At 40.4% G+C, this 22,392-nt stretch overlaps 1 protein-coding gene across 2 annotated transcripts in view; it reads left to right on the forward strand.

Moving 5' to 3' along the window:
- The window catches only part of LOC143784497 (sodium channel protein type 2 subunit alpha-like), a 230,078-nt gene that overhangs the window by 85,889 nt on the left and 121,797 nt on the right, over window positions 1–22,392 (forward strand). The window contains exons 3-5 of one of the 2 annotated variants that reach the window (XM_077272796.1): window positions 16,175–16,293; window positions 21,914–22,003; window positions 22,095–22,223. In XM_077272796.1, coding sequence (XP_077128911.1) covers window positions 16,175–16,293; window positions 21,914–22,003; window positions 22,095–22,223 — 338 coding nt within the window. Of the gene's footprint in view, window positions 1–16,174; window positions 16,294–21,912; window positions 22,004–22,094; window positions 22,224–22,392 lie in introns of both variants that reach the window. The other variant, XM_077272795.1, reaches the window with a different exon arrangement.

Raw genomic sequence — 22,392 nt, forward strand, 5'->3', positions numbered from 1 at the left:
CGTGGGGGCGGTTTATGGGCTGGGCCGCATTGGCGGCTGCAGCTGACCGTGACAAGGTGTCTCTGAACAGTAGGACAATGTACCAGAACTCCAGAGTCTGCTAAATCTTTCTGAAGTCTCCTACAGTCAAGCAGGAGTTGTGATTTGCCTCTCCAGCAATCCTACGAGCAGCTCTCACTGAAATTTTGCTTGACCTTCCAGACCTTATATTGACCTCCACTCTTCCTGTTGACTGTTATTTTATTAATTACATTTCAAACTGAGGAAAGGAAAACTTGAAAACGTTTTGCTATCTTCTAATAGCCTTCTCCTTCTTTGTGCGCCTGCACCATTTTCATTTTGAGAGTGCTAGGCAGCTGCTTAGAAGAACCCATGGCTGCTATTTTTTAGCATAAGGTTAGAGGCTGGGTTTTTATAAATATTAGAAATTTGCATCACCCTAACAAGTTAATTAAGGTTTGAAACCTTGGTCAAAGTTATCTTAGCACACAAATCTCCAAGAGTGCCCAAACTTTTGCATCCGCTAATTTACCTTACCTGACAGAGCTGGTATCTGGCTGCTGGTCATGTTTCAGTAGGTCATAACAGCCAGGAGTGCTCTACTGAATACTAAATACACTTGTCATGATTTCATCATGGGGTGATTAATTCTGAGACTGCAGTACTTAGAAAAAGTGGCAATTTGTGTTGAATTTGGAGAAACCACTTGCATTAGTTGTTTTGAGCCATTTTATTTTATTTTTATTTATTTTATTGTTCTTGTTTCATTGGTTTATTGCAAACAGCAGAAAGTTTGTAAATTTGGCTAATGAACCTAATTAGCAATGGGGATTGAACAATTTTGATTGCAAGAGTAGAGTTAGCTAGCAAAATGTCTTTCTCGGTAATGTGCAATGTCTCCTACATTTTGAGAAAATGGTGCACAAAAAGACTATTTCCAAAAATAACTATACAGCAAAAGGGCTATGTTACAGTTAGGTCAGTTTTCCACATCCAACATTCAGAGTCAAAGTACAGACAGCGATGTCCGGACGAGTGTTGTGAATTCTGTTTTTGGGCTCCCTCTGGTGGCTACTGGTGGTACTGGTTGACTTTTGTCTTGTGTTTCCAGTGCACCTGTTTTCATCAGGAAATTGGGAGTTTCCTATTTAGTCTGGCTTCTCAGTCACTCTAGCGCCGGCAATCAATGTTACCAGAGCACCTCTGTTGCTTGCTACCTGCTCCAAGTCTGCAATTCAGCTAAGTTTAATTTTTTGGCATTTTTTGTGTTTGTTTTGTCCAGCATGCATTTGTATTTCTCGTGCTGCTGGAAGCTCTAGTGATCTGAAATTACTACTCCGGTGTCATGAGTTGATAACAGAGTCAAGGTAGTTTCAGGATGGTTCCTTAGGGTTTTGAGGTAACCGCGAAGTCCTCTTTTGTATTTTCATCTATCTAGTCAGAGGGCCTCACTTTGCTGAATCTATATTCATACTGCGTTTGTGTTTTTCTCTTGCCTAACCGTTATTATATGTGGGGGGCTACTATAACTTTTGGGGTTTCCCTGGAGGCAAGCCAGGTCTGTGTATTCCTCTTCTAGGGGCAGCTAGATCTCCGGCTGGCGCGAGGTGTCTAGGGATAAAACATAGGCACACCCCCTGGCTGCTTTTATTTGCGTGTTAGGTTCAGCATCGCGGTTACCTGAGATACCATCTTCCTAGAGCTAGTCCGTTTTTGCCCGTGTCCCTGCCATTGGGAATCATGACAGTATTGCCGGCCATAATGTATTAAAGGTATTGGCTAAAGAAGGAGAGAAAAAAAAAAGAAGTTTCTGACACTTTTTTTTTTTTACTCAGAGGTTCTGTCTAGCCATAATTGCCATCTGCTGTTTTTTTTTTCTTTCTCCTCTTAACCCCTGAATGGCTCAGATCTTTACTGTTGAGAAATGGATATCCAGAGTTTAGCTTCAAATCTTAATACTCTTGCCTCTAAGGTTCAAAATATCCAAGACTATGTTATACATGCTCCTATGTCTGAACCCAAGATCCCTATACCTGAGTTCTTTTCTGGAGATAGATCTCGTTTTCTGAATTTTAAGCACAATTGTAAATTGTATCTTTCTCTGAGATCTCGCTCCGCTGGAGACCCCGCTCAGCAGGTTAGAATTGTTATTTCCTTGTTGCGGGGTGACCCCCAGAATTGGGCATTTGCATTGGCACCAGGGGATCCTGCGCTGCTCAGTGTGGATGCGTTTTTTCTGGCACTGGGGTTGCTCTATGAGGAACCTAATTTGGAGATTCAGGCTGAAAAGGCCTTGATAGCCCTCTCTCAAGGGCATGATGAAGCTGAAATATATTGTCAAAAATTTCGAAAATGGTCGGTGCTTACTCAGTGGAATGAGTGCGCCCTGGCGGCGAATTTCAGAGAAGGTCTCTCTGACGCCGTTAAAGATGTCATGGTGGGGTTTCCTACGCCCACAGGTCTGAATGAATCCATGACTATGGCTATTCAGATTGATCGGCGTTTACGGGAGCGCAAACCTGTGCACCATTTGGCGGTGTCTTCTGAGCAGACACCGGAGATTATGCAATGTGATAGAATTCTGTCCAGAAGTGAACGGCAGAATTATAGGCGTAAAAATGGGTTGTGCTTCTACTGTGGTGATTCTGCTCATGTTATATCAGCATGCTCTAAACGCACAAAAAAGGTTGATAATTCTTTTGCAATTGGCACCTTAGAGTCTAAGTTTATTTTGTCTGTAACTTTGATCTGTTCATTATCAACTATTACTGTGGATGCCTATGTGGATTCTGGCGCTTCCTTGAGTCTTATGGATTGGTCCTTTGCCAGACGCTGTGGGTTTAGCCTAGAGCCTTTGGAAGTTCCTATCCCTCTGAAGGGTATCGACTCCACACCATTGGCTAGGAATAAACCACAATACTGGACACAAGTGACTATGTGTATGACTCCTGACCATCGGGAGGTGATTCGCTTCCTTGTGTTGCATAACTTGCATGATGTCTTAGTGCTTGGATTGCCATGGTTGCAAACTCATAATCCAGTCCTTGACTGGAAAACAATGTCTGTGTTAAGCTGGGGATGTCAGGGGGCTCATGGGGAAGTACCTTTGGTTTCCATTGCTTCATCTACTCCCTCTGAAATTCCGGCATTTTTGTCTGATTATTGTGATGTGTTTGAGGAGCCTAAACTTAGTTCTCTCCCCCCTCACAGGGATTGTGATTGTGCTATAGACTTGATTCCGGGCAGCAAGTTTCCCAAGGGTCGTTTGTTCAATCTATCTGTGCCTGAGCATGCTGCTATGCGGGAGTATATTAAGGAGTCCTTGGAAAAGGGACATATCCGTCCATCCTCATCCCCTTTAGGAGCAGGTTTTTTTTCTCGTGGGTAAAAAAGATGGCTCCCTGAGGCCCTGTATTGATTATCGCCTGTTGAATAAGATTACAGTCAAATACCAGTATCCATTGCCACTATTGACTGATTTATTTGCTCGTATTAAAGGGGCAAAGTGGTTCTCTAAGGTTGATCTTCGGGGTGCGTATAATTTGGTGCGGATTAAGCAGGGAGATGAGTGGAAAACTGCATTTAATACGCCCGAGGGCCATTTTGAGTATTTGGTAATGCCTTTTGGTCTTTCTAATGCTCCTTCAGTCTTTCAGTCCTTTATGCACGATATTTTCCGTAAATACCTGGATAAATTTATGATTGTGTATTTGGATAATATTTTGATTTTTTCGGATGACTGGGAGTCGCATGTTCAACAGGTTAGGAAGGTTTTTCAGGTTTTGTGGTCCAATTCTCTGTTTGTAAAGGGTTCAAAGTGTATCTTTGGGGTTCAGAAGATCTCCTTTTTGGGGTATATTTTTTCCCCTTCTTCTGTTGAGATGGATCCTGTCAAGGTTCGGGCTATTTGTGATTGGACGCAGCCTACTTCCCTGAAGAGTCTTCAGAAGTTCTTGGGCTTTGCTAATTTCTATCGTCGATTTATAACTGGGTTTTCAAGTGTTGCTAAACCTCTGACTGATTTGACTAAGAAGGGTGCTGATGTTGCCAATTGGTCCTCTGCGGCTGTGGAGGCCTTTCGGGAGCTTAAGCGCCGCTTTTCTTCTGCCCCTGTGTTGCGCCAGCCTGATGTTTCGCTCCCTTTTCAGGTTGAGGTTGATGCTTCCGAGATTGGAGCGGGGGCGGTTTTGTCGCAGAAAAGTCCGATTGCTCAGTAATGAGACCATGTGCATTCTTCTCTCGAAAATTTTCGCCCGCCGAGCGAAATTATGATGTCGGTAATCGGGAGCTCTTGGCTATGAAGTGGGCATTTGAGGAGTGGCGTCATTGGCTTGAGGGTGCTAGACATCAGGTGGTGGTCTTGACTGATCACAAGAATCTGATTTACCTTGAGTCTGCCAGGCGTCTGAATCCTAGACAGGTGCGCTGGTCATTGTTTTTCTCTCGGTTTAATTTTGTGGTTTCATACTTGCCGGGCTCGAAAAATGTGAAGGCAGATGCTCTTTCTAGGAGTTTTGAGCCTGACTCCTCTGGTGATTCGGAGCCTACGGGTATCCTTAAGGATGGAGTGATTGTGTCTGCTGTCTCCCCAGACTTGCGACGTGCTTTGCAGGAGTTTCAGACTGATAGGCCTGATCGTTGTCCGTCTGGGAGATTGTTTGTTCCAGATGAGTGGACCAGTAGAGTCATCTCAGAGGTTCATTCTTCTGTGTTGGCGGGCCACCCTGGAATTTTTGGTACCAGAGATTTGGTGGCCAGGTCCTTCTGGTGGCCTTCCCTGTCTCGGGATGTGCGTACCTTTGTACAGTCTTGTGATGTTTGCGCTCGGGCCAAGCCTTGCTGTTCTCGGGCTAGTGGATTGTTGTTGTCCCTGCCTATTCCGAAGAGGCCGTGGACGCACATCTCTATGGACTTTATCTCGGATCTCCCGGTTTCTCAGAAAATGTCCGTCATTTGGGTGGTGTGTGACCGTTTTTCTAAGATGGTTCATTTGGTACCCTTGCCCAAATTGCCTTCTTCATCGGAGTTGGTTCCTTTATTTTTTCAGAATGTGGTTCGCTTACATGGTATCCCGGAAAACATCGTGTCTGATAGAGGATCTCAATTTGTGTCTAGGTTCTGGCGAGCGTTCTGTGCCAGGATGGGCATTGATTTGTCTTTTTCATCTGCGTTCCATCCTCAGACTAATGGCCAGACGGAGCGAACTAATCAGACTTTGGAGACTTACTTGAGGTGTTTTGTGTCTGCTGATCAGGATGATTGGGTCACCTTTTTGCCGTTGGCAGAGTTTGCCCTCAATAATCGGGCCAGTTCTGCTACTCTGGTTTCTCCTTTCTTTTGCAATTCTGGGTTTCACCCTCGTTTTTCATCTGGTCAGGTGGAATCTTCGGATTGTCCTGGAGTGGATTCTGTGGTGGATAGACTGCACCGGATTTGGAGTCATGTGGTGGACAATTTGAAGTTGTCTCAGGAGAAGACTCAGCAGTTTGCTAATCGTCGTCGTCGTGTGGGTCATCGTCTCCGTGTTGGAGACTTGGTGTGGTTGTCTTCTCGTTTTGTCCCTATGAAGGTCTCTTCTCCTAAGTTCAAACCTCGGTTCATAGGTCCTTATAAGATTTTGGAGATTCTTAATCCTGTATCTTTTCGTTTGGACCTTCCAGCATCTTTCACCATTCATAATGTCTTCCATAGGTCGTTGTTGCGGAGGTACGAGGTACCGGTTGTTCCTTCTGTTGAGCCTCCTGCTCCTGTGCTGGTGGAGGGTGAATTGGAGTATGTTGTGGAGAAGATTTTGGACTCTCGCATTTCCAGACGGAGACTTCAATATCTAGTTAAATGGAAGGGATACGGTCAGGAGGATAATTCTTGGGTGACTGCCTCTGATGTTCATGCCTCTGATTTGGTTCGCGCCTTTCATAGGGCGCATCCAGATCGCCCTGGTGGTTCTCATGAGGGTTCGGTGCCCCCTCCTTAAGGGGGGGGTACTGTTGTGAATTCTGTTTTTGGGCTCCCTCTGGTGGCTACTGGTGGTACTGGTTGACTTTTGTCTTGTGTTTCCAGTGCACCTGTTTTCATCAGGAAATTGGGAGTTTCCTATTTAGTCTGGCTTCTCAGTCACTCTAGCACCGGCAATCAATGTTACCAGAGCACCTCTGTTGCTTGCTACCTGCTCCAAGTCTGCAATTCAGCTAAGTTGAATTTTTTGGCATTTTTTGTGTTTGTTTTGTCCAGCATGCATTTGTATTTCTCGTGCTGCTGGAAGCTCTAGTGATCTGAAATTACTACTCTGGTGTCATGAGTTGATAACAGAGTCAAGGTAGTTTCAGGATGGTTCCTTAGGGTTTTGAGGTAACCGCGAAGTCCTCTTTTGTATTTTCATCTATCTAGTCAGAGGGCCTCACTTTGCTGAATCTATATTCATACTGCGTTTGTGTTTTCCTCTTGCCTAACCGTTATTATATGTGGGGGGCTACTATAACTTTTGGAGTTTCCCTGGAGGCAAGCCAGGTCTGTGTATTCCTCTTCTAGGGGCAGCTAGATCTCCGGCTGGCGCGAGGTGTCTAGGGATAAAACATAGGCACACCCCCTGGCTGCTTTTATTTGCGTGTTAGGTTCAGCATCGCGGTTACCTGAGATACCATCTTCCTAGAGCTAGTCCGTTTTTGCCCGTGTCCCTGCCATTGGGAATCATGACAGACGAGCCTCTGGTCTTCTCATCAGCTTCATATACGCCTATTACACTGTCAGGAGACCTGGGGCCGGAAATTGCACCGTAATCAGACCGTGAATGTCAGACGTGTTAAACCAGCCTGCTTCCCTGCTTGCATTTAAAAATGTTTAGTCTTTCATAAATTGGCTTTGTGCCGCTTTTTAGATTTGTAGACTATTGTTGTTGCTTTTATTGTTCGTAGGATTGTTTTATAACAGAATAGTATTGAAAAATGTAATTGCCAGCAATTAACAATTAACACAATATAGTGTATAGTAATGTTTGAAATTCTCTTTTCACTCTTCAACTTGCGCATTTACTGAATTTTTACAAATTTGTTTCCTTTCCCATTTTCTATTGGGTTGGGGAAGTCTTGTGGGGGTTCATTGTATAACTAAATTTGCCAATAAGTATCACAGACGCTCTTGGTTATCGTACGTGTCTCAGCTGTCGGACCCATACCGATTTAGTATTATCGACTATCAAGCGGAACTTGCTTAGGGTATGTGCACGCATTATTTTTATAAGGTGCATTCTGCCTGGAAACTGCCTGAAAAATGCTACAAAACCACTGTAAAAGTGAATATATTGCACAGCAATGTAATAACGACATTGCTGTGCACATGTTCAGTTTTTGTTACTTCTTTTAATTGCTTCAGGATTCGGAAACCGAGAATCGGGTAAAAGAAGCAACATGTTCATCAAAGCTGCCCACTTTTTTTGGTTAACAGTACTGGAAAAAGAGCCACAGGAAAAAAAAAATACACAAAATCGACAGCAAAGCCGCTAGGAAAATCTGGGCTTCACCAGTGTCATAAATTAGTCATGTGCACAAACTCTTTAAGATGTAATGCCCCTTTAGAGGGTTTATGAAACTTAAAATTAGGAAGAACAAAACAGTTGTAGATGGTTTAAAAGCAAATGAAACATTTCTCACTTTTTTTGCTCCCTCCATAATCCGGCGCTGACCCTCCAACAATGCTCCTTGTCTTTGTTTACGTATGGCCATCATGTGACCGCCGTGGCCACTGATTGGCTGGCATCAGTGGTGATGTCAGTAATATGGTACGTGACAGCCGAAGTCATTGATTGACTGCATCAGTCACTTGTCAGTCACATGTGAACTATTACCAAGAGCATCACTGTACAGTCGGTGCTGGATCATCGGTGCAAAGAATAAGTGGGTAATTGATATTTATAACAGCATAAAAAAATAGAAAGTACAGAAAACTTTTCTAAAATGGGGGGGAAAATTTTTTAAAAATAATCTTAATTTTTTTATTTAATAATTAGAGCACCACTGCTTTGGTGGTGAAGGTTGGATTGGCTGCCTGACAGCTGTCATGCTGAATTTCACGGACAGAGATTGGCCAAGTCATTTTGAAAATTTTGAATATGATTCCTTTTCTCTAAGCGTCGTGATATTAGGAGCAATTTCTTGTATTCGCCTCACGTTGTTTTCATATTTAATAGACTGTTTGTAAGTGTTTGTATCATAGACTCGTGCATTACAGCAAGACAATTACATCCCGTTAACTCTCTCCCTCTATTTCGCCATCAGTTTTGCTTGAATGTTTCTGAATATCGGCCAAAAGGCTATTACTTGGATTCCTGTTTTTGTAATGAGTAGCGTGTAACCTCTTTGTAGAATGATTCTTTGTGAAGATAATTAATAGCCATTATGTGAGGTAATGGGAAATAAAACCTATTAATTACTAATTGGGATGAATTATGCAATTATTCCAATGGACTCAACAAAGCTGGATAAAGAGAAAATATATTTTCTGAGCAGAAATTTCTCATGTCAGTGCAGTAGCCTATGTCTAGAAAAGGATAGTCCGCAGATCAGATCAGAGAAAAGCAACCGGTGGCTGAGAGTTGTGAATAAGACCTTAATTTTGCCAACCCCAACATGTCATTTTAACATTGGTACTCCATTAAAGGGTCTTCTGGGATTTTGAAAAACTTTACAAAGAGAAGGGGAAACAAAAAACTAATAATTGCCCATTATATTCTGCTAGACTACATACTAGAGACAGGCGGCCATGTTATATTTAACCAAAAGGCAGGCGGCCATGTTATACATCCTGTAGAGACTGACAGCCATGTTATACATCCCCTAGAGACAGTAAGCCATGTTATACATCCCCTAGAGACAGGTGACCATGTTATACATCCCCTAGAGACAGGTGACCATGTTATACATCCCATAGAGACAGGAAGCCATTTTATATTTAACCTAAAGGCAGGTGGCCATGTGATATATCACCTAGAGACAGATGGCTATGTTATACATCCCCTAGAGACTGACAGCCATGTTATACATCATCTGGAGGCAAAACCATGTTATGCATCCCCTAGAGACAGGAAGCCATGTGACATATCACCTAGAGACAGGTGACCATGGTATAGATCACTTAGAGACAAGCAGCCATGTTATAAATCACTTAGAGACAGGCAGCCATGTTATATTTAACCTAAAGGCAGGCAGCCATGTGATATATCACCTAGAGACAGATGGCTATGTTATACATCCCCTAAAGACTTGCAGCCATGTTACACATCATCTGGAGACAGGAAACCATGTGATATATCACCTATAGACAGGTGACCATGTTATAGATCACTTAGAGACAGGCAGCCATGTTATACATTACATAGAGACAGACAGTCATGTTGTGAATCACCTAGAGACAAGAAGCCATTTATACATCACTTAGAGAGAGGAAGCCATGTCAAGTATCGCCTAGAGAAAGGAAGCCATGTTATATATTACCCAGAGACACACCGCCATGTTATACATCACCTAAAGGCAGGCTGCAATTTTATATATCACCAAGAGATAGGCGGCCATGCTACATATCATCTAGAGACAGGTAGCCATGTTATATATAACCTAAAGACAGGCAGCCATGTTATACATCACTTAGAGACAGGAATCAATGTTATACATCCCCTAGAGACATGCAGCCATGTTGGGCATCACCTAATGACAGTAAGCCATGTAATATATCACCCAGAGACATGAAGCCATGATAAGTATCACTTATAGTGTTGAGCGATACCGTCCGATACTTGAAAGTATCGGTATCAGAAAGTATCGGCCAATACCGGCAAAGTATCGGATCTAATCCGATACCGATACCCGATACCAATACAAGTCAATGGGACTCAAGTATCGGACGGTATCCCTGATGGTTCCCAGGGTCTGAAGGAGAGGAAACTCTCCTTCAGGCCCTGGGATCCATATCAATGTGTAAAATAAAGAATTAAAATAAAAAATATTGCTATACTCACCTCTCCGACGCAGCCTGGACCTCACCGAGGGAACCGGCAGCGTTCTTTGCTTAAAATGCGTGCGTTTACTGCCTCCCGTGACGTCACGGCTTGTGATTGGTCGCGTGCCGCCCATGTGGCTGCGACGCGACCAATCACAGCAAGCCGTGATGTAATTTTCAGGTCCTGAATGCAGAATAAGGCATTCAGGACCTGAAATTACGTCACGGCTTGCTGTGATTGGTCGCGTCGCGGTCACATGGGCGGCACGCAACCAATCACAAGCCGTGAGGTAATTTTAAAATGCGCGCGTTTCTTGCCTCCCGTGACGTCACGGCTTGTGATTGGTCGCGTCGCCCATGTGACCGCGATGCGACCAATCACAAGCCGTAACGTAATTTTCAAATCCTGAATGCCTAGAATTAGGCATTCAGGACCTGAAATTACGTCACGGCTTGCTGTGATTGGTCGCGTCGCGGCCACATGGGCGGCACGCGACCAATCACAAGCCGTGACGTCAGGGAAGGCAGTAAACGCGCGCATTTTAAGCAAAGAACGCTGCCGGTTCCCTCGGTGAGGTCCAGGCTGCGTCGGAGAGGTGAGTATAGCAATATTTTTTATTTTAATTCTTTATTTTACACATTAATGTTGTTTCGATACTGATACCCGATACCACAAAAGTATCGGATCTCGGTATCGGAATTCCGATACCCGCAAGTATCGGCCGATACCCGATACTTGCGGTATCGGAATGCTCAACACTAATTACTTATAGACAGGAAACCATGCAAAATATCACCAAGAGACACACCGCCATGTTATACATCACCTAGAGCCAAGACGCCATATTATACATCACTTAAAGAAAGGGAGCCATGTTGTATATCACCATGAGACAGGAAACTATGTTATATATCATCTGGAGAAAGGAAGCCATATGTTATATATAATTTAGTGACAGAAAGCCATGTTATACTTCATGTAGGGATAAGCACCCATGTTATCAGAGATAAGTTAATCAATTTGCAGGCCCCTTAGGCTAAGTTCACACGTTGCAGAATTGCCGCGGAAATTTCCACGGCAATTCTGCGCCTCCTGCCGCAGGTATATCGCATGCAGAATTAGCATGCATATACCCGCAGAAAACTAGTGTTTTGCAAGCATAATTAGCTTGCAGAATGCTAGAGTTTTCCAAGCGATCTGTAGCATCGCTTGGAAAACTGACTGACAGGTTGGTCACACTTGTCAAACATAGCGTTTGACAAGTGTGACCATCTTTTTACTATAGATGCAGCCTATGCCGCATCTATAGTAAAAGATAGAATGTTTAAAAATAATTAAAAAAATAAAAAAAATGGTTATACTCACCTGCAGACCTCAGCGGCGTCCGTTCCTATAGCTGTTGTGCGGTGAAGGGCCTGTGATGACGTCACGGTGATTGGTCGCGTGACCGGTCACATGCGGTCTCGCGACCAATCACAAGACCGTAACGTCATCGCAGGTCCTTCACCGCCCAGCAGCTATAGGAACCGAAGCGGCAGCGTGCAGCGGAGAGGCCGGAAGACTGCGGGGGACATCGAAGGTGAGTATATCGCTATTTTTTATTTTAATTCTTTTATTTTTTACCACTTATATGGTGCCCAGTCCGTGGAGGAGAGTCTCGTCTCCTCCACCCTGGGTACCAACCGCACATGATCTTCTTACTTCCCGCATGGTGTGCACAGCCCCGTGCGGGAAGTAAGCAGATCAATGCACTCCTATGGGTGCAGAATCGCCGCGATTCCGCAATTTAATGAACATGCTGCGTTTTTTTCTGGAATGCGATTCCGCTCAGGAAAAAAATGCAGCATGTGCACAAAAAATGCGGAATGCATTCTATTACATAGGATGCTTAATGGTAGCGCTTTTTTCGCGGTTTTATAGCGTTTTTATAGCGAAAAACCACGAAAAAAACGCGAAAAATATGCTACATGTGCACACAGCCTTACAAACCTCCTACTGCCTGTTAGTACCCTTGTCTCCCTTTTGGTTAGCAGCCTGACACAACACTATCATTGCAGATTAGCACACACATGACATCATGTCAGGCTGTCTAATCAAATAGAAGACCCATAGAGAAAAGGAAGCTGAATCAGCTATATATTCAAATGGTATAACTTTATTATAGCAACACAACCACTAAAAATCACATACTAAAACAAAGGGGGAGAAGTGACAAAGATACCCCACATATCCAGATGGCAGAGGTAGGTATAATCCAGAACATATGCAAAGTTTTATATCAAATTGTACTGAAGCTCAAAAATAATATAAATAAGTATATCTAGGTATACTTATGCTATATATCTAAGTATGCATCTAGAACATATATTGTTGTGGTCTGATAGACAATTATATCCCCATGTGGGATAATCTAGAAACCACAGAAGTTTGTAATAAACTACAGATAACCTTCACAGCTTAGGCATATAACACTGGCATGTATCTGAAATAATCCATTAAGTAGTCAAAGAGTATATTTAAACCTTAGTATTTAGCATGGACAGCTATTTGGATGGAGAAAACCATTCCCAAGGTTAACATATGGTAAGGTAATCAGAGTATATCTGAATAAGTTAGGACACACATCACATATAAAAATTAAAACAATACTCATCTGTATAACCAGGGTAGAGTGAGGGAAGGTTCCCCAATGTGCATTTTGCATTAGCACAGTGGGGAAAATAAGTATTTGATACACTGCTGAATTTGCAAGTTTTCCCACCTACAAAGAATGGAGAAGTCTGTAATTTTTATTGTAGGAACACTTCACATGTGAGATACAGAATCTTAAAAAAAATCCAGAAAATAATTTTGTATGATTTTTGCATAATCAGGGTTGCCACTAGGATTTTCAGGGCCCCATTCTGGCAAAATTTTCGGGCCCCCTTAAGACTCCGCCCAGGCTCCACCCCAGCTCCACCTCCACCCCTTGAACTTTCCACAGTACCACTGTCCACTCTTGGGAAAGCTCAACTTCTGCACCACGTCCTCACCAATCAGATATTAACAGTACCCATCAAATACCATATAACATACATAGCCAGCAGCCTTTGTTGTGGCAAAAATATTTTTTAAGCTGCCACCACGACAAAGTGGACTTTTGGCCAGGCCCTACTCTACTCTAACCTGTTAAAAATTTCTTAAAATGTCCAATACTCTTTTTAGGTATATTTTTATGTATTTTTCTTTAGGGGAATAAGTCACATGCATTTCCTTTTTAAATGACCATTAATACCACATACAAGGGACAAATACCATCACACTGTGACCAGGCCACATATTACCACCACATAGTGACCGAATAATACCACCTAGAAGGGACAAATACCATCACACCATGAACAGACAACATATTACCACCACATAATGACTGAATACTTCCACATACAAGGGAGAAATACAGCCACACCATGACCAGATCACATATTACCATCACATAGTGACCAAGTAACACCACATACAAGGAACAAATACCACCACACCATGACCAGACCACATATTACTAGTTTTACCACCACATAGCGACTGAATAATACCACATACAAGGAACAAATACCGCCACATCATGACCAGACCACATATTATTACCACTATGTAGTGACCGAATACTACAATACCGATCACTAATAAAAAAAACACCACAATACTAAGTGACATTATACACAGGAGCTCTGTATTTACGATCAGTGTACAGGTAATACAGTGAACACCAGTGGCATTATACCCAGGAGCTCTGTATATAGTGTCAGCGTACAGGTAATACAGGAATCACCAGTGACATTATAAACAGGAGCTCTGTATATAGTATACAGTGTATAGTTCAATGTACAGGTAGCACAGTGACTCACTAGTGATGTTTCCAGTTGAAGTCCTTCATCTTTGCCTTTCTTTTTCATGCAGCGCAGACTGCCATCACTTCTTCTAGCCAGGACTCATCTCTGCATGAAACAGCACATAGTTACCTAGAGTACCTCTTCCAGAGCACATTCCCCCTTTTTTGTACACTACACAGCTGAATACAGATGTGCACCCACCATTAATATATAATTAGTTGTTATGCAACTCACCTATCCAAAAATAAACCACTGTGCCCCCACTAACTATAAATGGCCACTTTCCCCACCTAATGAATATATAAATTAATTAGTACCTGTACTCTTTCCCTCAATTCATTCACTGCATCCTCAATGCCCCCAATATGTATCTCCCGCTCCCACGATTCAATATGTTTACATGCCCTCTCCCACCCTCTATTCATTATCAACTGCTCTCCCCCACATTCAATACATCATTTACTCCCCCACCCTCAAAGTTCATCATTATCTGCTCTCCCCACCCCCACCTTCAATTCATCATTTGCTCTCCCCACCTCCCACCTTCAATTCAGTTGCTGTCCCCTGTCCCTCACTTCATCATTTGCTGTCGCAGGTTCTCCCTCCACTTTTGCAGTCCTCCTCCCTTCATCATTTGCAGTCCCCAATACTTTGCAGGTGGGAATACTTGCAAAATCGGCAGTGTATCAAATACTTATTTCCCCCACTGTATATATACTGCGCTATTGTGTACTGCATAAAACACACACCTGTTGCAGACTTTGTACTCTATTGGCTTCTTTGCATCTAATGGCTCTGTCAGGGTTCCTCCTGCGTCTTATTTTTCTGATCTCCAGACAGAATTCGTTGAAGGAGACAGCAGAGGAAGCTCAAGAATGGTGCGAAAAGAGTCTAATTATTATCATGAAAGGGAGAAGCTTGAAGGTTTCCAAAACAGCATTAAATACTGGTTGTATGCAATTTACCTATTTTTAACCATTTAAAACAAACTTTTAGCCCCTTAAGAAAACTTTACATAAGTGGAAAAATGACAATTCCCACCTGGCTTCAGATAAGTCAAACCTCCTTAGAAGCTTAGGTGTTCCCTTTTTAGTTTCCTAGAAAAGTCCATACTAACGTTCAATGTCTCCACCTGATATAGTCCCTCCTATTGTAGCTTATTGGCCAGGTTAACCTCAGCAAAATGCAAAATGTTGGAGATACCAATTGACCACTTGAAACAGTCATTCATATGTTTTCAGCATGTTGGGTAATCCAGAAATTACTTCTGGCACAAGATTCTTGACGTTATGTTACCTTTGTGGAAAATTTTTACATCGTAATTTACATCAAAATTTGTAAACCTCTTATAAAATTGAAAAAAGTTTCTCGTCTGGGGCATTTAAGACTTGTCCAGAAGATAGGCAATCAACGTCTGATATATGCAGGTCCCACGGGTAAGAACCAGATGTATCTCAAGAATGGGAATATAAAGATATTTAAGTTCCCAAATTTCCCAATTTCTTGCATGACAATTTTTTCAACTCCAATACAAGCAAACTTGAAGAACCTTGAATACGCGGCCACCTCTCCATTACAGACAATATGCAATGTGGCCCCACACTAGAGATGGATAAATCCTGTTCTTGAGATGTCTAAAAGCCACCCTTAAAATCTTCACCCACTTTTGCAACAATATTTTTTTATTTTTTTGCTAGGATGCATTGCAAATAAAAAATAAAGCAAATTTGAAATGTCCTGTCGTTTTGTGTATACAGTTTCTATGCAGTATTCCGTGTCTCCATGGTTACAATGTACAAACAATCCCTATATAGTCTGATCCTACTTTCCTATTTTCATCCATTTTCTTACTAATGTACATTCACAAGGTTAACGAAAAATAAACAGCTGTCTTCTTCTTCTTCACCTGTTAACATATGTAATGTCTTGTATAACATTTCATATTTTCAGCTACCGTCCATCAAGGTTCAACTTTTACAAGTTTTTGCCATATTTTAATCCTTTTCTAAAGAGCACAAAAAATAAATGTTCTAAAATAATAAAATAAATTCTATTTGCATCCCCTGCCGATCCAGTGCAGATGCGCCAGTTGCTTTCCGCTGGTCTGCCAGGGATGTTGTTCTGTACTACCTTGTGACCACTGCAGCCAATCACTGTCCTCAGTAGTCACATGCCGTAGTCACTGACAACAATGATCAGTGCTGAGATGAGTACTATTTTTTATCTTATGATCTTTGCTGCTCACTTTGTTGCTTGATTTTTTTTTACTTCTGAAACCCTAAAACTAACACATTTCTGTTTTCTTTCTGTCTAGACCTTTATAGTATTGAATAGAGGGAAGACAATCTTCCGCTTTAGTGCCACGTCTGCCTTGTACATTTTAACTCCCTTCAACCCCGTTAGAAGATATTCAATAAAGATTTTGGTACATTCATATCCTTTACTAATTATTACATTTCATTCATGATTCTGAAAATGTAATTATGTATCTATAAGGTTTTTGACATTCAAGACTTGTTCACACATAGCTTATGTTTTCCATTATTTTACATAATAGCAAAAATGAATGAGATTTTTAAAATCTAATTTACATGGTGCAGTTTCTTTCAGTGTTTGTTGCAGCTTTTTGCCATTGAGATCAAATTGGCTTTGCACCAAAAAAGCATAAAAGGTCTGCAAAAACAAATTTAATTTTCTGGCACTAACCTTAGTTTTTTGTGCATGATAAAATAGCTATGTGTGAACATACCCTAAGGCTTGATTCACACATAAAGCTTTCGATGTAGTTTGTATGTCTAACTAGTATTGCAAATCAACCTTACTGAAGTGAATGAATCTGAGTTGCACCACTACGCTCAACCCATGATGAGGGATGGAGCCATTTTTTAAAGAAAGGTAGGTTTAATCCTAGACAACCCATTTAAATGGGTTGCCCACCTTTGGGGACAATTGTTTTTTCTTACTAAAATACATGTAATTGTACCTAAAAAATATTTTTTGCAATTAGGCTTCATTACAAATTTAGCACTATTCGGTTCCTACAGCCTTGGGGTTGCACTGTGCATTGCTGGCTGCAGAATGAGATAAATGAGAATCTGTCAGTCAGCCGACGTTGATGGTCGAAAAGTAAAGTTTCTTTCTTTTTTAGCTTTCGTTTTCTGAGCTCCTCTCAGCTGAACTATAACCACATACTACACCAAAGTAGCAAAAGACCTGTAAAAAGCCAAAATGTGCAACATTTTTTATGAAAAACATTTGTAAAAATTATTTCTAGCTCCAATTATATGCATTTAAGTAACAAAAAATGTCTCTAGAGGTAGACTGGACAAACCCTTTAAAGTTTTGCTCTTAAACTATATTACACAATGTTTGGTTCAATAAATACCTGTATTCCCCTTGAAATATTCTAGACACTGTACATTATGTTGTTCCTCTTTTATCCCTTCTGGAAATGTACTCATGAATTTGACAACTGGGTGCTACCTTTCTCCTTGTCTAAGGGTTGAGTCATTCTCCTACCAGGACGTCAACTTTTCATACATTTCCAGGAGTTTTCGAGGAATGGCAGGATGACTGAAAAATCTTCTTTAAAATATATTCTACCAATTTTTTGACTACGAACAAATATGAAATAAATAATTTGAATCAAAATGTAAGAAACATAAGAAAGAATTAGTGAAAATGTGTAGAATAATGCTGGACAAAGGCTCAAGTAGGCAAAACATTGGTGAACATATCACCATGGTTTAGTGCTGCCTAAAATTTTTTATTTATTTATAAAATTGTTAAAACATTTTCTACTCTTAATATTGTACAATTTCAATACAGTTTTTCAAAAGAAATTGGTATAAAATATTCTATTTTATATACCATAGCTTTTAGGTTACCTTTTTGTCGTGGTTATCTACTCTTTCTTTATTCTTTATTTTTATTATTTGTTTTGTCTACTCTTCCTTTTTTGTCCAGTGTTAATATGTAGTCATCATTGTTAGGTGGTTGGAAATGGCAAGCCAGCTAATATGTATTTGTCCTCTCCATACAATTTGACCTAATGACCTTGAAAAACAGTTTCCATTAGATGTCTGCCTAACTAAGCCGCAGTAACTAGCTGATAAATGTCCTGATTCATAAGTAACCAGTACTATAAATCTTTCTGCTAATACGTTAATACACCAAATCTAATATCATAAAAAAATTACTTATTATTTAAATCAGGTTTCATTGTCAGAATTATTATTATTATTATTACTATTATTATTGTTATTATTATTATTATTACTATTATTATTGTTATTATTATTACTATTATTGTTATGATTGTCATTATTGTTGTTCTTATTATTATTATTATTATTATCCATTTTGGCCCTTTTTATTTTTTATTTTTCATATCATGATCTTTATTAAGATTAGCAATCTTGCAGTTTTCACATTGTCCACTGGAGCTTTTTTCAGACTCCCACTTCCTGTTCATTTAGGAAGTTTTCAGCAGGCTCCTTATCATCAGAGGCAGCATAAAAATGACAAGTAACACCTCTATTCACTGCTGATAACACAGGATCAATCAATCACAATAGGTGACATCTCATTTGATGCTTCAATACAAAAGACAGGGTCAGGGTCTGACTGTTGCTGATAATTGTTTCCTGAAAAACAAATAGTTAGAGAATAAAAAAGCACCAATGGCCAGTGGGATAATAGTAAGATATTTCACTTTTGTTTTTAATATATATTGATATATGGCAATAAAAAAAATTGCCAAAAATTATATCTATAAATATATCTATAACATATTCCTGTTGAGTAGAAGGCCAGTTATGGCTAAGAAAAAAATCTACAGACCGCAAGTTATAATATATGTGTAAATTTGCAGCAAAAAGGTTTTTTTACAAGGTCAAATACTTTTTGCATGCAAATATATCACTTTCCTGTTTTTGGTCACGGTTCATAGAATTCATATTCAAAGTCAACTCAGGAAATCATTAGAGTTTACATCACTTAAAGCATGAGAAGATGCCGGCTGAATGGAATATATAAATTTTTACTTCTACATTCACATAAATTATCGCACCTTTATGTTATGTAATGTAATAGTATGCCGATGTCAGACACCCTCCCTTTGATATGGGCTCCGGCGGTGAGCCCACATATTTCCAGGGACATGTCAGCTGTTTTGAACAACTGACATGTGCCCGCAATAGCCGTGGGTGGAATCGCGATCCTCCCACGGCTATTAGCCAGTTAAATGCCACTGTCAAACGCTGACAGCGGCCTTTAAACAGCGCTTCCGGCAATCGTGACCGAAGTACTCCCACCACTGACCCCATGTGATCACATTATAAAACTATAAAAGTTCAAATCACCCCCCTTTCGCCCCATTCAAAATAAAACAATAGAAATAAAATCAAACCTACACATATTTGGTATCGCCGCGTTCAGAATCACCCGATCTATCAATAAAAAAAGGATTAACCTGATCGCTAAATGGCATAGCGAGGAAAAAAAATCAAAACGCCCAAAATTACGTTTTTTTGGTTGCCGCAACACTACATTAAAATGCAATAACAGACAATCAGAAGATCGTATCTGCAGCAGAATGGTATCATTAAAGTTTCCATTTCTCTTGTCCACCGAATATAAGGCACCTTTACGTTTGCAGTCTCGCCCTGTCATCACTGATTGGGCTTTGCTAGACACACACCCAGATATTATTTTATTCATACCACAATGCTGCGTTCTCTCTATTCTCCTATGCTGGTATTTTAATTGATGGCTGAGAACTGAATCCTCCTTTTTCTTACAGCTAATTATCTGCCTAAAATCTAATTGATTTTTTTTTCAATCACGGAAAGCTGTTGTTTTAAATCATTTATATTTTTTATCATCACTTGAATTTCACAAAAATAAAATACTTGTCTAGCCAGTTTTGAACTAAAAGTGTGACCTATTTTAGAGCCATTGACATTTTTTTTATTGCAAATTGCAAGATAACATGTAGATCTGGATTGGCTGTGTTCTCCATCCTGAGTTCACTGGGGGTTTTACCTTTCCAAAAACCACAGTTTGGGAAACTCTAAATTACCGGATCAAATTTGCGTTTGAAATAGTTGATGTGAGGCTTTTTTATTGTTCTATTTTCATTGCTGTCTTATTTGCGGACTTACGGTATATTTATATAATTTCCCAAAAATTCTATTGCCACGTACATTATACTGACAAAATCGGGACACCTTGACACTACAGGAGCTTTTATGACCTCCCATACTAAATCCATAGCCTATAATATGGAGTCGGTCCCTTTGCATTTATAACAGCTTCCACTCTTCTGGAAAAGATTTCTACAAAATTTTGGAGGTATCCAGGGAAATTTTTGTTCATTTTTCCAAAAAAGCATTTGTGGGATAAGACACTTATGTTGGATGAGAGGCTGGGTTCACAGCCTCCATTGTAGTTCATCCTAAAGGTGTTGGCTGGGGTTGAAGTCGGGGATCTGGTCTTGCAGCTGGTAATGTTCTTCCACACCGCACTCCCCCACCCCCAACCATGCCTTTATGGACCTTGTGCACTGGTGGCAGTCATAGGGAAAAGGAAAAGGACCTTCCTCAAACTGTTCCCATAAATTTGGAAGCTGCTATTGTCCAAAATGTTCTTTATATTAAAGAACTAAAATTTCCCATCAAAGGAAAGAACCAAGGCAAACCCCTGAAAAAGAAGCCCATACCATTACTCCTCCTTTTCCAAACTTTACAGCTGGCTCAATGCAGTCAGGCAGGTAATGTTCTCCTGGTATTTTCCAAACTAAGACTCGTACATCAGATGTCAGACAGAGTAGCGTGATCCATCACTCCACTGCTGCAGAGTCCAGCTTTACACCACTCCTCCAATACTTGGCATTGTGCTTGTTGATGGAAGTCGTACACCCAGCTGCTTGGTCATAAAGCTTCTTGAGCCCAGTTTTTGTAGTGATGTTAAGGGTAGAGGAGGTTTGGATGCTGCATTATTGAAGTCGGCAAAATGTTGCTGACTTTTTGGCCCTCTGCTCCTCACCACTCAGTGACCCCACTCTGTAACTTCACGTGGTCTCAACTTCGTGGCTGAGTTGCTGCAGTTCCTTCCACTTCTCAATAATATCACACAGGTAATGGGGGAATATTTACAAGGGAAGACATTTCATGAACCCCACTTGTTCCAATGGTGGCTCCTGTGAAAGGAGCGTGGTGGTATCAGTGAGCTCTTTAGAATTACCCAAGTATTCATATATTTAGAAACTCCATGGTGAGGGGCTTGACTTTACACCTGAGGCAATGGGACGAAATGAAAAATGCGAATTCAATGATTGTGACGCGTCTCAATACTTTTGTTAATATGCTGTATGTTACTATGGTTCTTAGCTAATGTATGTTTCATATATTATGTATTATAATTATTATTATTATATATTATTTTAATCTAGTTTTAATTTGTACTAATCAATCACTCATGATTGCAAGTTTCTCGGCTTACAGAATGATTTGTGATAAGTATAGAGTAATGAAGCAAAACATTAATATTCTACTGTTCTTTTTAGCTCTGAGAGTTCACACTGAATTTTTTGATGATATTTGTATTTGGAGCAGATCTAAAATCCTTCCCAAAAAAATCTTTAAAAATGTTCCCAATTCATTTTTATGGGAAAATGCACTTTGTTGTTGTTATGAGGGTTTTTTTTTTTTAGTTTTTCTTTCCTGAAGAGGTTTTGAAAATGCCTGGTAGAAAAAATTAAGTCCCCGTCACTTTTTTGAGGAGGATCCTACAGGAAACCTCTACAAACTAGGCACTGTCTAATGACAAGGCTGCAAAAAAAGTGTTTCAGGAAAAAAAAAAATTCTAAAACTTTTTTAAGTACATACAATGTTTTTAGGCTGATTTCACCTATAACCTGATTGAAAAAGTGCCAGAAAATGCTGTCCTGTAATTTATTTGAACTTTTTGTTATATCGCTTCTGGAATAATACATGCAATTAACCTAATAATCAAGAAGATAAGTCTGCAATTTTCCTTAACCCTTGCTTACATTATTCAGCATGCTCATAATGTGCACTATTTTGACCAACTGTGTGTTCATGACCATGAGTAATCCCCCGGAGTGGACCAAGAATGTAGAGTAAGTGATAAACTTCAAAAAAGACCATTATTATTATGGTTGTACAATATTCTTGTAACCCATCATGAGATGATGTTATTGTGAACTACAGATATACCTTCACTGGGATTTACACCTTTGAATCTCTAATAAAAATTCTGGCAAGAGGTTTTTGCTTAGAAGGTTTCACTTTTCTGCGGGACCCATGGAACTGGCTTGACTTCAGCGTCATTACCATGGCGTAAGTATCTCATTTATTTTAAGATTAATTTTATATACCCCGGTTTAGGTATGCCACTGTTTTTTTTAGATTAGCTTAGTAGTCCTTAAAATATAAATACCAGTTGATGGTTTTGCCCACTTTGGACAATCCCCACTGCTTGAAGGGTTCCTTGACAATAAGCCGATCT

Source organism: Ranitomeya variabilis, chromosome 7 (genome assembly GCF_051348905.1).
Source record: "Ranitomeya variabilis isolate aRanVar5 chromosome 7, aRanVar5.hap1, whole genome shotgun sequence".
NCBI classification, from domain to species: domain Eukaryota; kingdom Metazoa; phylum Chordata; class Amphibia; order Anura; family Dendrobatidae; genus Ranitomeya; species Ranitomeya variabilis.